The following is a 15165-nucleotide window of genomic DNA, read 5'->3' on the forward strand; positions in this document are numbered from 1 at the left end:
CGCCCCCGTCCGTCCATCACTGTGGGCACAGTTTCTGAAGGACCACTCCAAATTGAGAAGTCTGCCATGCCAGCCGCCAAGACTATAGAGTCACCTTAAGAAAACTGAACACTGAGGGAGAATTTATAAACCAACACAAACTAACTCATCTGAAATGTGCGGTGTTGGCTAAAGCATGCAGCCTGCCTACCACCAGCACCGCTGTCACCCTCCGAGCTCTCCATGGCCTCCGCAGTCAAGCCCTCCAGGCCGGGAAGAAAGCCCCGTGAACGGCATCGCCCGGCCCCTGGGGTCAGGAACGCTTCTGCACGGCTGGGGAGGGCGGCGCTCAGCCGTTGGGTGTGGAGCGGTGCTCTGTGACACGGCCCCAGTGCAGAGTGGCCACACACCCGTCTGATGCTGGGCACGTGGGAGGCTTCCAGTCCGGGGCTATCGGAGCATGTGAATTCAGGTCCTGGTGTGGAGACAGGCTTTCATTTCTCTTGGATCAACAGCAGAGAGGGACTGCTGGGCTCTATGGTTAAGTGTGTATTTGACTTTATATGAGAGGCAACTGTTTTCTACACTGGTCACCCCCTCTTGCAGTCCCTCCCGCAGCGTATGTGACATCACCTTCTTGCCAACATTCAGCATTGTCGGTTTAAGCTCTACCCACTGACATGGATGTGCAGGGCATCTCTCTGGGCTTTAACTGGCATTTCTTTCATGACTATATTGGCAGATGAACATGCTTACTGGTCATTTATCTTCTGCGTCTGTTCAAATCTTCTGTCCTTTCATAAAGTAAGTTGTTTGGTTTCTTGCTGAGTTATGAGTTCTTTGGACATTCTAAACACAAGTCTTTGTCAGATGTAAATTTGCAGTATTTTCTCCCAGTCTGTGGCTTGGCTTTTCATTTTAATGATGTCTTTCAAAAAACAAAAAGTTGTAAATTTTTATTCAGTCCAATCTATTGTATCTTTTTTCTTTGATGTGAGTGCTGTACCTAACCTCAGAAAACCTTTGCCACAGTCATGAAGCTTCTCTCCCATTTCAGCTTTTCCATTTAGGCCTATTATCTGTTTCAAGTCAATTTCCGTGTATGGTACAAGTTTGAAGTTCATTATCTTTTTCCCGTATGGTTTATTCAGTTGTTGCCATGTCATATTTGGCAAATCTAACCCTTCCTGCAATGAACTGTCTTGGCCTTTCTGGGGAATGCCAGTTGCCTCTATGTGTAGGAGTCCATTTCTGGGAACTCGATTCTATTCCATCTGATTTATGTATGTCTTTACACCAACTGGGCTTCCCTGGTGGCTCAGAGGTTAAAGCATCTGCCTCCAGTGAGGGAGACCTGGGTTCAATCCCTGGGTCAGGAAGATCCCCTGGAGAAGGAAATGGTAGCCCACTCTAGTATTCTTCTCTGAACAATCCCATGTACGGAGAAGCCTGGTAGGCTACAGCCCACGGGGTCGCAAAGAGTCGGACAGAGTCAGTCGCAAAGACTGAGCGACTTCACTTCACTTACACCAATACCACATGGTCTTAATCACTGTGCTTGGTAAACTGTGAAATCAGGTGGCATGTCTTCCAACTCTATTCTATAATTTTGGTGTTTTAGTTATTCCAGGGCCTTTGCACTTTCACGTAAGTTTTAGAATCAGCTTGTCAATGTCTATCAAAAGCCTGTGGGGTTTCGATGGGGTCATGGAGACGCATAGATTGGTTTGGGGAGAATGAACATTTTAAGTCTTCTAAATCCATACACGTGGTATCTCTCTATTTATAATTGTCAGTGTACAGATCATGCACGTTATTTTAAGTATTTCACATTTTGTACTCCAAACTACTAAATGTTTTTTTCACAAATTGTTTCTAGCACATCAGAATGCAGTTGGCTTTTGTATATTGACCTTGTGTCCTATGACCTTGATAAACTCAGTAATTTAAACAGCTTTTCTATTGACTCTTTTCTATTTTTCCATGTACACAATCATGTCACCTATAAAATAAAGGCAGTTTTCTTTTTTCACCTTCCTGTACTGGCGAGAACTCAGCACACACACCCTGGCCGTGCTCTCCACTTGGGGCACGTGTGGGAGGAACATCTGGTCCTTTACCATCGATTATCACGGCCCCCGGTGGGCTCCCATAAAGCCTTTTACCTGGCTGAGGAAGTTCTCCGTTACTAGTTTGCTGAGACTTTCTGTTGTGAACAGGTGTTCCAAGTGACTGAATTCTGTCAAACACTTTTCCTGCGTTCACTGAGATGACTGCATGATTCTTCTCCTTTATTCTGTTACTATGGTGAAATACACTAATGGGTGTTTCAAATGTCGATGTTAGTCTTGCATTTCAGGGATAAATGCCACTTGGTCATAAAATAATTATCCTTTTATATGTATTGGATTTACTTTTGCCAGTACTTTGGAAATGGCTTGTGTGTGATGTCCATGAAGGGCACTGACGTGCAGTCTTCTTGAAATGTCTAGTTGTGGTATCAGGGTCACGCTGGCCTCGTCAAATGAGCTGAGAAATGATCCCTCCCCCTTGATTTTCTAAAAGTTTCTGTGAGACTGTTATTCTTCCTTAAATGTTTGATAATATTCACCAGGACCTGAAGTTTAGTCTACAGGTTTTTGATTATCAGTTCAATTTAATAAATACACGGCCACTTACGACGTCAGGTTTGGCAATTCGTATCTTCCAAGAAACTGGCATGTTTCGAGCAAGCTGTCAGATCTGCAGAGTTGTTTCTCACTCTTCTACTTTAACATCTACTGACTTTGTGATGATGGCTTCTCTCTATACCTGGTTTTGGTAATGTCTGCCTTATCCTTTCTTGCTCAGTATGGCCAGATATTTATAAATACTTTTGTGGTATCATTGATTTTTGCCTATCTTTAATATTTTATATGTCAATGATTTTTGCTCTTACCTTTATTCTACTTCTATTTACTCTGGGTTTACTTGGTTTTTCACTTTCTAGCTTCTCAAGGTAGGAGCTTATGTTAGTAGTTTGAGAACTTTCTTCTTACCCAGTACAAATGTTTAAGCTACAAAACCAAAAGATTCCAAACATTGTTTTAACTGCATCCCACAAATTCTAGGATGTTGTGTTTCCACTCTTGTTCAGTTGCTAAGCCACGTCCTTTGCAACCCCATGGACTGCAGCACTCCCAGGCTTCCCTGTCCTTCGCTACCTCCCAGAGTTTGCTCAGATTCATGTCCATTGAGTTGGTGATGCCATCCAACCATCTCATCCTCTGCTGCCTCCTCCTTTTGTTTTCAATCTTTCCCAGCATCGGGGTCTTTTCCAATGAGTCGGCTCATCACATCAGGCGGCCAAAGTATTGGAGCTTCACCTGCAACATCAGACCTTCCAATGAATATTCAGGACTGATTTCCTTTAGGATTGACTGGTTTGATCTCCTTCCTGTCCAAGGGACTCTCAAGAGTCTTCTCCAACACCACAGTTCAAAAGAATCAATTCTTTGGTGCTCAGCTTTCTTTATGGTCCAACACGCATATCTGTACACGACTACTGGAAATCTATAGCTTTGACTATATGGACCTTTGTCAGCAATGTGATGTCTCTGCTTTTTAAGACACTGTCTAGGTTTGTCAAAGCTTTCCTTCCAAGGAGCAAGTGTCTTTTTTAATTTCATGGGTGCAATCGCCATCCACAGAGATTTTGGAGCCCAAGAAAACAAAACCTATCACTGCTTCCACTTTTTCCTCTTAAAAAAATGGTGTTTCCATTATAACTCAATTAAAATGTTTTCTAATTGCCCTTTTAATTTCTCCTTTGACCCAGGGTTTACTTAGAAGTGTAAGTTAATTTCCAAATTGAGAATTTTCCAGATATTTTTGTGGTGGTTGGTGATTTCCAATTAAATTGCACCGTGGTCAGAGAACTTACTCTGCAGCAGATCTGAGGGCTGTCTCACAGCCCAGCCCCTGGCCTATCCTGATGAAGGCTCCCCATTTTCTGAAAAGGATGTGTGTCCCGCAGCCGCTGGGGCCCCGCGCATGTTCGTCAGGTCGAGCTGCCTGGGGTGACATTCAGGTGTCAGACTCCCCTGCGGCAGGGCTTCCTGGCTCCACCCGCTAGCACCAGGTGTGCAGTCTACCAGGTGAAGGCACCCCTCTTTCAGCTTTGTCAGTTTCTGCCCTACGTCTTTCATTTTGGCCATGCTGTGAGGCACGTGAGATCCTAGTTTCCTGACCAGGGACTGAACCCATGCCCCCTGTGGTGGAAGCACGGAGTCCTAACCACTGCACCACCAGGAAAGCCCCTGCCCTGTGTCTCTGGAAGAAGACAGGGGCACAGGCACTCAGGACCTCTGTGTCCCGTGGGCGAACTGATGCCTATTCTAGGATGCGATTCCTTTTCTCTGTCTTTGGGTCCTGATCTGAAGTCCACTCCGTCTTACAGTAACATCTGGTCATGACTTCCAATCCGCTTTAAAAAACCTGAATGTTCTCTTGTCTACGAGCGTCTGTGTGTTACCAAAGCTTCTGCCCAGCAGCAGAAACCGTCATCACAGTGGACTGAGGATTAAAGGACCCAGCTGTTTCCCTCCACAAGTCCCAAAGCCAGATGCTCGCTGCACTCGGGAGCACCCCTGCCCGGGACGCCCCCCACCACACACTATGGAGAGGAGTTGAACGCAGAGTCTGCCAAGGACAGTTCTCAGGTTAGAATATAAAGACAGCCTAGCATGGTACAAACGCTGCAAAAAGGGGTCTCATTCATTCAGCACCAGCTTCCAGCTCTTAGGCCGGGCACTGCAGGCTGGAGGATGGGGTTGGGACAGATGAATAAACTCAGGCGTGGGAGGCACAGGCCCCCTCCCCGCTTCGCTCAGTGTCCTTTGTGTTGGGGGACTGAGGTCAGGGATGGGTCTTGAGGGTCCCGATTTCTACATCCGCCATCAGTCACAGGACCACAGGGCACTCCCCTGAAGTGAGGAGGTGGCAGCTGCGGGCCCCGGGAGGGAGGGCAGCTTCCAGTGGCAGACTCAGCACCCACAACGGTGGCTTCCACTGTGCTGCCTGGGGAGCCCGCTGTCCCGGTGCTGGCCACCTGGCGCAGGAATGCGGAGGGGAACGGTGACCCTCTGGAAGGAAGAGCCATTTACTGCCAAGCGCTCCTGTACAACGAGGCGTTTCCCCTGGGAGTAGAAGAGAAAAACCGCCCCAGTACATACCATGTACCCAAATTCAATGGAGGAAATCTTGGCCTGAACGATGGACCAGAGTCCCCAGAAGAAATGGGACGCGAGGGCAAACCTGTAAAGACAGCAGCAGGAAGCGCAGTGAGACAGCGCCCGCCTGGACGCCACTCCCTGCCCGGCGGCGCTCTGACTCGGCGGGGTGGCGGGGTGCACGGGACTACATGCCCCAGTGACGGTGGCCGGCCCGCCTCTCCGCACCGGCGGCCCCGCAGGGGTGAAGCCCCGACAGCGGTCCCGGGCACACAGGCCGACCCTCACGGGACTCACGTGGGGGCCCTGGCAGCCGTGCTGGTGAAACAGGGGTCACATGGGGGAATGAGACTTTCTGCACACGGGTGGGCGCCGGCGGCCCCCAGCGCACACCAGCCACAGGCGGACAGCCCTTCCCGCCCCTCCCGCCCCGGAAGCGGACCTGGGAGAGGTGCAGCCAGGTCCCGCCTCTAGGCTGTGCCCTCCCTCCGCCACCGTGAACCCATACTCCCCTCCAACAATGAAGCTCTCACTGGGGACCGAGGACTTAGGGGCTTCTGCTGCTCTTCGCCCCTGACCCATAGATGCCCTGGCACCACCATTCTGTCTGGGCCTCTTCTCCATGTCCCCTTTCCTATTTCCATCTGTTCGGGAATCAGAGAGGGAAGCTCTCTGCCGCAGGAGGAGCTGAGGGACCACCAGGGTGGCCGCAGCTCAGAGAGAGGAGTGTGGACAATTCTGAGGCCCGCGAGGCGGGGGCTCTGTGCCGAGGGAGGGGGGTCACAGGGACTCCAGCAGTCCCTGGTACCACGCAATCTCATGGGAGAGCCCAGAGGCTGGGGTAACTTGGGCCTCTCCACTAAAGAGATGACAGGGTGAACACACCGTGCTCTACACCTCTGTGGAATCTGGGGGTTTCTCAGCCTTGTTTCGAGAGCTGCTGAGGACACAGACATTCAGTTATTTCCTCGTATTACCTGATGGAGCCCCCACTCCAGGAGCACGAGTGACAGGAGGGCAGGGCATGGGCCCTGGTGGCAGGGGCTGGGCAGCAGAGTCTGTGGCGGGGATGACGGTAGGGAACGCCACCCCCACGCGCTGACCCTGTGCACAGACCCCTCTCCTAACGTGCCGTGTGCTGAGAGCTGAAGGATCCTAACACACTCAGCCCCGAGAGCCATAACCAAATGTTCTCGTTTCTTTCTTTCTTTCTTTTTTTTTTTGGCAAACTACAAGACCCAGAGATGTAGGGTTAAGAGGAAGCTCCTGAAATACTCTTATTTGCAAGGAAGCATCCCAAGTGCATGCCTTGAAGAAGGAAGCGATCATAACGGATCAACAAAGAAAAAGTTACCTATTGACTTCAAGCAGCATTTCTTCTTCTATAACAGACTTTTCTTCGTTACTGAGGTTTTCAAATTCATTTTGGAATGCAGCCAAGTAATTGGAAATAAAATGGAGCTGTAAAAAAAAAGTAATTACATTAGGATCAATGATTGTTAAAAATAGACGATGTCAAAGTTGCTACCACGCGCACACCTCACATGACTCTTCCAGATGTCAGAGAAGCCCGCACGCTCCTCTGCCCACGGGCAGGGATCCGGGGAGCTCGCCCCACCCCGCCGGGGTGCCGGGGTGACAGAGAACAAAAGGACTCTCCAGGCCGCACTGTCGCGGAGACCACTACTACTTCTGCGGAGGGTTGTTCAGGTAGAGTCACTCTTCTCCTCTCACCCACACTCCTGTCTCCCACTGTCTGCCCACAAAGCGGGGCCAGCCTCCAGCACACCCCCAGCACACCCCCCAGCCTGGATGGGACGCCACGTGGCATGGGCTTGAGGCGCCAGGGCACCCTGACCTTCACCAGTTAAATACTCCCTCAGGGCAGGAGCTGGCCCGGGCATTGAGAAGGGGCCTTTTTCCACCTCTCAGATGCCTTGACTATACCCTTATGTCCGTGCACTAGCAGCATCTAATTCCAGCCCAGAGAAGACACGGCTTACCCTGATGTTCTACCAGGTGGCACCATGAGTCTGTGTGTGAATTAGGGTCTCTGAGAGTCCCTGTGCCTCACTATCTCATACTGTATCAAAAGGCGACAGAATGTGGCCAACCACTGCATGTTTGCTTTTGTGAAGAAGCAAAAAGCCATCAGTCTTTCTTCCAGGCAGGAACTGCTGCTAACTGGTTACCTGGCTGGAAGCAACCAGTACCTCTCCCTCCCGAATCTGCCCCTCTTCCATCCTGCTGCTCTGAAATCGGCTTCCCACACTGCCCCTCCGCCACCGGAAAGCATCCTTCATGTTCTAGCTCTGTTCCAGGCAGGGGGCCGTGGATTCTGCAGTCAACTTGGTACAAGAGACACCTATTAGACTCTGTGTGGCAGGCACCAAGCTGAGCATCGTTCCTGCACAGTAACTCACTCCCACGACACAGTAATTTCCACAGATGAGGAAACTGAAGCATGGAAACAGTAGGTTACAACCAGCAGTGGTAGACCTGGGATTCAAATCCAGGCCTATTAGTTTTTAAAGCCCATGCTGGAACCACCACCACAGGTGGCTGATTTCTGGGAGACTCTAAGCTGAAGGTAGCAAATGAAGATAGGAAATCTGAAGAGACTGAAACCCTAACAAAGTGTTAATTAGTGGTGCTCCTGCCCAAAAAAGTTCTAGGCCCAGATGGTTTTATGGGCAAAGTCTACCAAACTTTCAAACAGCACCATCTTATAAAAATTTGCTCCGGAAAATAAAAAGGGACACTCATTTTGTAAACTAGCATAATTTTTTATTCCAAAAGCAGGTATGAATAATTTTTTAAATGAACATTAAAGTCCTGTTTCATATATGTAAAACTGTGAAATAAGAAACTGCCTAACTGGATCCAACTGAGGATCACAAAATAACGTAACTCACTCAAATAATTTATTTTAGGAATTCCAGTAATGTTTAACATTTTAAAACACCTCAATGCATTAAAGAGAGAAAAGCATGAGACCTCAGGAGATGGCGACAGGGTAGGTGATCGAGATGGGCAGTGTATATGATTGTTAAAATCTCTCAGAAAACAGACATGGCACTTCCTTACATTCCCACTGCTGTGCAGTGAGGGCGGCCACACAGCTCTGCCACCACTAGAATGAAGTCCTTCGTACTGAAAACCCCCCTTACTGGGTGCAGAGCCCCCTCTCTGGAGACGCCTGCCCAGTGTCACAGCAGCAACCTGAAGCCTGCTGTGCGCTCTCCTCCCTGGGCTCACCAGCCTTCCTGCCCACATAGCATGACCCTGAGGTTCCAAACCATCCCGGTCACTTTGGACATAGGCAAGGTCATGAGGTCAGCCTGAAATGTGGCCAGAGCGGAGTGGACAGCTCTGGCTGCACAGCAGGTCTGTATTTCAACGGCTGCCCCTGAGCATGGGCACCTGCTGGAGAGGCTGCCTGTGCCCAGCTCAGGCAGGCACTCAAGAGACCTCTTCTGAGTGAGCTACCACAGCGACTGACAAGCTGTGTCCTCGCCCCCACTCCCTGGGCAACACTCTGATCAGGCAGGGCTCCTGGGAGAAGGCTGACCTAAAGCAGGGCTGCGCAGCACAGACACAGCTGAGGCCCTGCAAGGCTGGGAGAGTCGAGGGTGGTGTCCCCTCTGCCCAGCCTGCTTGCTTCCACATCGCACCCTACTCATCCTTGGGTTGCCAAGGCTTGGGCCATGGCTGACAAATGGAACAGAGAGCCTCCCGGGAGGAGTCCCACAGGACTGACTCTAGTCACTGGACTCCTCTCACCCAGGACAAGAAAGGGGGCTGTGGGTTCTCCAACAGCTGCTGAGCCAGTGCCCCGAGACCACCTCTGTCTGCACAAAGTGAAACACAGAGGAAAGTCAGTGACCCTCCAAAGGCCAGAGGGCAGGGCAGAAAAAACTGGAAGGAGTTACCAAGGAGGCTGTGATTGTCTCTGACTAGCTACAGGCCACCTTTGGCAAAGGGACTTTAAAAGGCTGGATTCCAATACTGTCTGACACAACATTTTAAAGCAAAAGAACCTGCTTAACCAAAACAAGCATCTTTAGAAGTGGAGCTGTAGTCAACTCTAGCTGGGTAAACCAACGTACGTATGAGTCACTCACTTCTCAGCAAGTGTGCACGAATGAGGCTCCTACCTGTTGCTTCCTGGTGGGGTACTTCAGGATGTTTGCTCTAAAAAAAGGGTACTTTTCATAATTATAATCATACATCCATTCACAGAAATGATTCCCAATGTCAAATCCCCTGAAAAAGAGAGAGAGGCAGACAATGAGGCAGCAGGCCTGCCACGAGCCCTCCCCAGACCCAGGGGTCCCGAGAACATGACTGTGTCAGCGACAAGACTGCCAGCTGGGCAGCCCCAGTGACCGCGGCCCGGCCCCACTGTCCGGAGCAACTGCTCGGGAGCCCTCCTGCGGTCAGCGCTCTGAGGAGCCAATGTCAGGCCAAGCTCTGGACTCTGAGGAGCCTGGGGCTGCTCCTCACTAGCTCGACTGAGAACAGGGTAGGTGCCCATCTCACCCGCTGGGACGGAAAGCGCCAGCCCCCAGCGAGGAAACTTGCAGCTCAGGGTGGTACCGTGACCCAAGGTCTCCTTCAACTGTTTCATACACGTATTAAAATGTTCACAGAAATAAAAACATTTGACATTACCTATAGTTGTAACTGCTGTATTCAAAGTCGATGAGCATGAGTTTCTGTTTTTCCGAATTCTCCCTGCCATCCAGCAGTAAGATGTTACCTGCAAAAGGGTTTGGATGACATGACCTTTACTCTGGGCATGTTCCGTCACCGAAGACACAGGTCCTCCAAGAGCTGGGCCAAGAGTGGTTCTGATCTGCTCAAGGCATCCTACACATGAGGCTGCCTTGCCCACACCCTGCTTCATCTGACTTGTCTAGCAATCATCAGATAATTAGTAAAAGGTATTCTGGCTCAAACTGACATCTTATTGATGACAAGTATTCACCAGGGGATGTTCTCAAAATTAAAAACAACCTGAAGAGCCTGGAAAGGGCCCAAGGGTGGGCCTCAGCCAGCTAGCTGTCCTGGGAGGGTCAGGGTGAGGACAGCACGGAAAGCCAGGTGCCATGGCAGTGTCGGGGAGGGAAGCCCGCCGGATGGGGCCTCGGAGGAAACTGTTTCGGTTTGAAATGACATTGAGTGAAGTTTGGTTACAGTAAGCAGTACCTGGCATTGCAATTTTTTAAAAAAATTTTAATATTTAAAATAAATTTATTTTTTTTACTATATTGTGTCTTAGTTGCAGCGTGTGGGATCTGGCTCTCTGACCAGGGGACCGAACCTGGGCCCCCTGCATCAGGAGTGTGGAGCCTTAGCCACTGGACCACCAGATGAGTCCCTGCAGTTTTTTAAAGCAGAGAAACCCAAGGTCATTAGAAGCACCTGAACCAGTGCTGAGAGAGCAGGGGCTCTGGCCAGCGCAGTGCACGCAAGGTCCAGAGGCCATGGCCCCCGGGCTGGTTGAGGAGGCCAACTTGCTCTTTAACGCTTCTTCAGATCAACAAGGTCACACGTTGACCAAAAGGAGTTAAACACCGCACCGCACAAATATGTAGCTTTGTCGATCCCAGATCTCGGTTTAGTGGATCTCAGAATATTTTCCTTACGGAAATGGGATCATCTTACACATCTTTCTAAAACCTGCTCTTCCTGCTAAATGTATCCCGAAGATTCTTCTGTTGGTCTGTACAGAACTCAACCTCATATTTTAATAGTTGCACAATACGCGTGCACAGCTGGGCCATAAATCCATGTATCTCACCCCCTCCTCATGGGCCCCTGGTGGTTATCACACACACTGGAGGGAACCTTCTAAGCAGACACACAGGGCCCAGGTTCTCCATCATGGGCAGTGTTTCTTACCTTCCTGACAGTCATTGTGACAGAACACGACGGGAGATGGAGTGGATTCAAGCAATGACCTGAGAGAGGAAGGTTCTGCTGTTACTTCTCAGATCTGCAGCTCCCTCCCCTGGCAGGGCCTCTGAGCACGGCCCCCCTGCCCAGGGTGGGGTGGGGGCCTCCTCATTGGAGCCCTCTGACCACAGAGCCTGAGCAGAGCCCTGTGTTGGGTCTGTTTGGATCTCTGGTTTCCTTCACAGCTCTCATCACAACCTGACATTATTTTATTTACTTGTCTCCTCTCTCTCCTAACAAGAGAGAAGCTCCCTGCCGGATGTGTTGGTCATAATAGCTCGGAGCCATTCCTGATGTTGGTAGAGCAGATGCTCAAACTCGTGAGAAATGAGAGGTGGCAATGCCGATACTCGGCTATGGGTGAGAGTCTAGAACCCTGTGTGCCCTGCAGCCTAGGGATACCCCTGTAGTCTCTACTCAGAAACCTGTGTCAAGCTTCCTGCTCTGTGCCTTCCCGCCCGCCCAAGCTTGGGCTCAACTGTACCCCTCATCTGCTGACACTCTCCGGCCTGTCCCAAGGGTTCCTGCTTTTTTTGTTTCAGGAAAAACCTGCTGCCCTAGTTACTGACCAGGCCTGGAATTCTGGCGTTTTACTTCCTCCATGAAGCCTTCGTGGATGATCAGAGGAAGGTGACGCCGCTTGTGTAAAACTGAGATGGCAGAGTTAACCTGTTTAAACTCATCCCACCAACCCAACGTAAGACACCAGGCCTGAGACGATGCTTGCAATGTTCACTGGCAGCACACGCAGTGACGCGGAGCGCTGACGTGTCTGGGCAGATGCACTCGCCAAGGCAGGACACGGAGGCAAACACTCACCTCAGGTTTTCTAGCTCCAGAGGCAGGTTGTAGCTGAGGAACCTATGCAGCTGCTTCACTTTGGACTCCCCGGTAAACCTAATTCTCAGCACTTGATTCAGGTATCTTGGAAGAAAGGGGAGCAGAGGATCAGGGCTGAGTTCACCGTGGCCTTAGCTTGGGGCTCCCATTCTAAGGGACCACGCAGAATCCTCAGGGCCCCTGACCCCAGAGTCTAGGAAGTTGATTTTCTGCCCGCCCAGCCTGTTCAGGAATTGTTTCTTGGTTCAGGAATTGATTTTTACATGCTAGAATGATTTATTCTTGAGACCATAAGTACCAGCAGACAGCCTGTGCGCCAGTGGACTGAGAAAGGCCTCTGACCCTCAGGGGAAACAAGAACTGCTCTGGAGACTCTAGGAGCCCTGGGGAAGCCACACGAGAGGCAAGCGCCTGAGCACTTACTTTTCCATTGTTCCAAAGAGCCATTTTGGTTCCTTATTGAATGGCATTTTCATACCATGAAATCTGGCCATTTTCTCAGCTATTTCTGCAGAAATATCTGGCAAACTTAATTCTTCAGTGTCTAATCGCCGGCTCTGAGATAAAAGAGGAGTGAAAAGATGGCATTTATCCAGGTAAACTCGACATGTGAGGTCACATGATCCTAGACCTAGAGTGTCTTTGGGGGCATCTCAGTCTCATCCAGAGAACAACTCCTCCTGAAAGGGCACTGTGCCCACAGACAGCACTGCTCAGGGAAGGGCAGCCACCTGCAAAGGTCCACTTCCACGTACAATCGTAGCACCCCTGGGCTTGCCTTCCGGTCACCCCACCCCATGCTGAGATGCGCCTCTTCCCCGGGCTCAACGCGCCGAGTCTCCAGCAGTTTGCGACGGGACCACATCCAGCTTCGCCACCAGCTCAGCCCTTCTGCCTGCACAGCTGGCCCGTGAGGCACGGTGCTCAAGGCGCTGCTCACTGGAAGTGTTTCCCACTCCTGCCCTCAGGCAGCCTGGCACGAGCCGATCCGGGTGGGGACTATGCACACATGACTCCAAGCGCGGCACACCAGCAGATGTTAGGGCAACACTAACAACGGGCCAGCACAGTGAGAGCGGGAGCACAGCCCTGACTCTCAGAAACAGGATCTGAGCCAGGCCTGGCAACGTGAAGGAATCTGACGGGCACACGGGGGCAGGGGAGGCTCTACAGTGAAGCGGGCAGCGGGAGACGATGAGGGGAGCAGCAGCGGCCCCGCCCCTGTGGGGCAGACACTTGGCGGTGTGGTCAGGACCGCTTCCTGCAGTGGCTCTCTGGCCAGGGCCAGGGAGATGAGGCCTGGCTGGCCGGGCTTGGCTCCGAGGCAAGCAGCTTCCGAGGCCGATGCAGTGCCAGGCTCCGCGAGCAGCTGTGCCTGGAGAAACCGGGGTCGGTCCCAGAGCACCATGGCCACACTGACGCCGCAGCAAAGCGAGCTGTGAGCGTTTTTGCTTGCCAGCACGCACAAGAGCTATGCTCACACTACACTACAGCGCATAAGTGGCAATGACATTATGTCGAAGAGCCCCACAGCGACTTAATTAAAAAATACTTTATTGCTCAAAAACGCTACCCATTGTCTGACAGTGCACAGCCACCCCAAACCTTCAATTCGTAAAATACGCAGTATCTGTGGAGCTCAGCTAAACAAGGTCTGTCTGTGGGTTTCGATCTGGGTGCATGTACCTTTGCAGCAAAGACAGAGGTTTTGATGCAAATTCAATAGAAATTCTGTTTTTGTTTCCTTCTGTGGTAACACAGGCCACTCTTACTATTTCAGATCATGGTGCCTGGGCTCCTACGGTGACGACATAGACTCCGCCTTCTCTGTGGGCCTGCCCCCAGCCCCAACCAGCACCCCCGCACTCCTTACCGGGATGAACTGCTCCAGGCGGCCTTGGGGGAAAATGCCAAAGAGCTTCGGCCCCAGCGACCTCTCCGCGAGAATGGCAAACATGACGCTCTCCAGGACCATGGCCTCGGCGCCCTGAAACACACGGTGGCATGCCGGACGGTCACCGGGTCAGCCACGTGCCAGGGGTCACCAGTCCTTCCGTGCGAGCCATCCACCCACTCCCACAGCAACGCTATGATTGGGCACTGTGGCTACTGTTGTTGGTATTGTTATTAGTACTACACTTGTTATGATCCTCATCACTCCCACTTTAAACATGAAGAAACAGACTGGTAAACCACAGGCTCCGTGCTGGCAAGGGGTTCCCAGGTGGCTCAGTGGTAAAGAACCCCCTTGCCAGTGTAGGAGACACAAGAGACTCAGGTTCAATCCCTGGGTTGGGAAGATCCTCTGGAGTAAGAAATGGTAACCCACTCCAGTATACTTGCCTGGAGAATTCCATGGACTACATAGCCTGGCGGGCTCTAGTCCATGGGGTCGTAAAGAGTTGGACACGTCTGAATGACTAACACAAGGATGCTGGTAAGCATCACACTCTATTGATGAGAGCCGAAATTCTAGTTGAATTTAGGTCACTGGTTCCAAAAATAGAACAGTATCAATAGTTTACCACTTCAATTTAGTCTCACCCTTGGCATCTCATCAAAGGCCACACAGTTCCACCCGTCCTGGTGAAGGTTGATTTGCTTTTCGATTGAGAGCACCCAGTGAGAGTAAATGGGCAAAGGGCCCTCTGCCCAGGAAGCCATGCCTGGGATGACACCCGAGCATAACGCAGTCAAGCTTTCTGATTTCTGCTTTTACCCCCAATCCTGTCATTTAACGTTTGTTTGAAAATGAAAGAAAACACCAAGTCACAGATGCTGCTACATTCTGCCATTAGTCCTAATAACTAAGTGGGATCTAGAGTCATTCTGCCTTCAAAATCCATCTTTTGTTCTCAATTCAAATCCATTCCTAAGTCCTCTTCCTTTCAACAGCAAACCACAGCTTAAGAGCTTCCATCTGTGGGGGTGGACGGGTGGGAAGGAGCTTCTGCAGGTGGAGCTTCCAGATCCATGTGTCAGGAGGGGCGGCAGGTGTGGTCTGGAAACACTCTCGGGTGGCACCAGGTCACCCCTTGTTCAGAAAAGGGCTGTGGGGACAGGATCTCAGAGAAGCACTGCTCACATAAAACACAGTTCTTTAAAATATACTCATTTTACCAAAACAGATGGAGAGACTTCACAGGACAAACCCACCAGGCAGGGACATGACTCT

General features: G+C 50.9%; 1 protein-coding gene across 9 annotated transcripts in view; it reads right to left on the reverse strand.

Annotated features, from left to right (window-relative positions):
* The window catches only part of CHKA (choline kinase alpha), a 58060-nt gene that overhangs the window by 1538 nt on the left and 41357 nt on the right, over positions 1–15165 (reverse strand). For all 9 annotated transcript variants that reach the window (XM_069565595.1, XM_069565594.1, XM_069565590.1 and 6 more), the window contains 8 exons: positions 13864–13977; positions 12414–12547; positions 11970–12074; positions 11097–11155; positions 9864–9951; positions 9347–9455; positions 6544–6650; positions 5193–5274 (listed from right to left, as the gene is read on the reverse strand). In XM_069565595.1, coding sequence (XP_069421696.1) covers positions 5193–5274; positions 6544–6650; positions 9347–9455; positions 9864–9951; positions 11097–11155; positions 11970–12074; positions 12414–12547; positions 13864–13977 — 798 coding nt within the window. The remainder of the gene's footprint in view (positions 1–5192; positions 5275–6543; positions 6651–9346; positions 9456–9863; positions 9952–11096; positions 11156–11969; positions 12075–12413; positions 12548–13863; positions 13978–15165) is intronic.

Source organism: Ovis canadensis, chromosome 21 (assembly GCF_042477335.2).
Source record: "Ovis canadensis isolate MfBH-ARS-UI-01 breed Bighorn chromosome 21, ARS-UI_OviCan_v2, whole genome shotgun sequence".
NCBI lineage: Eukaryota > Metazoa > Chordata > Mammalia > Artiodactyla > Bovidae > Ovis > Ovis canadensis.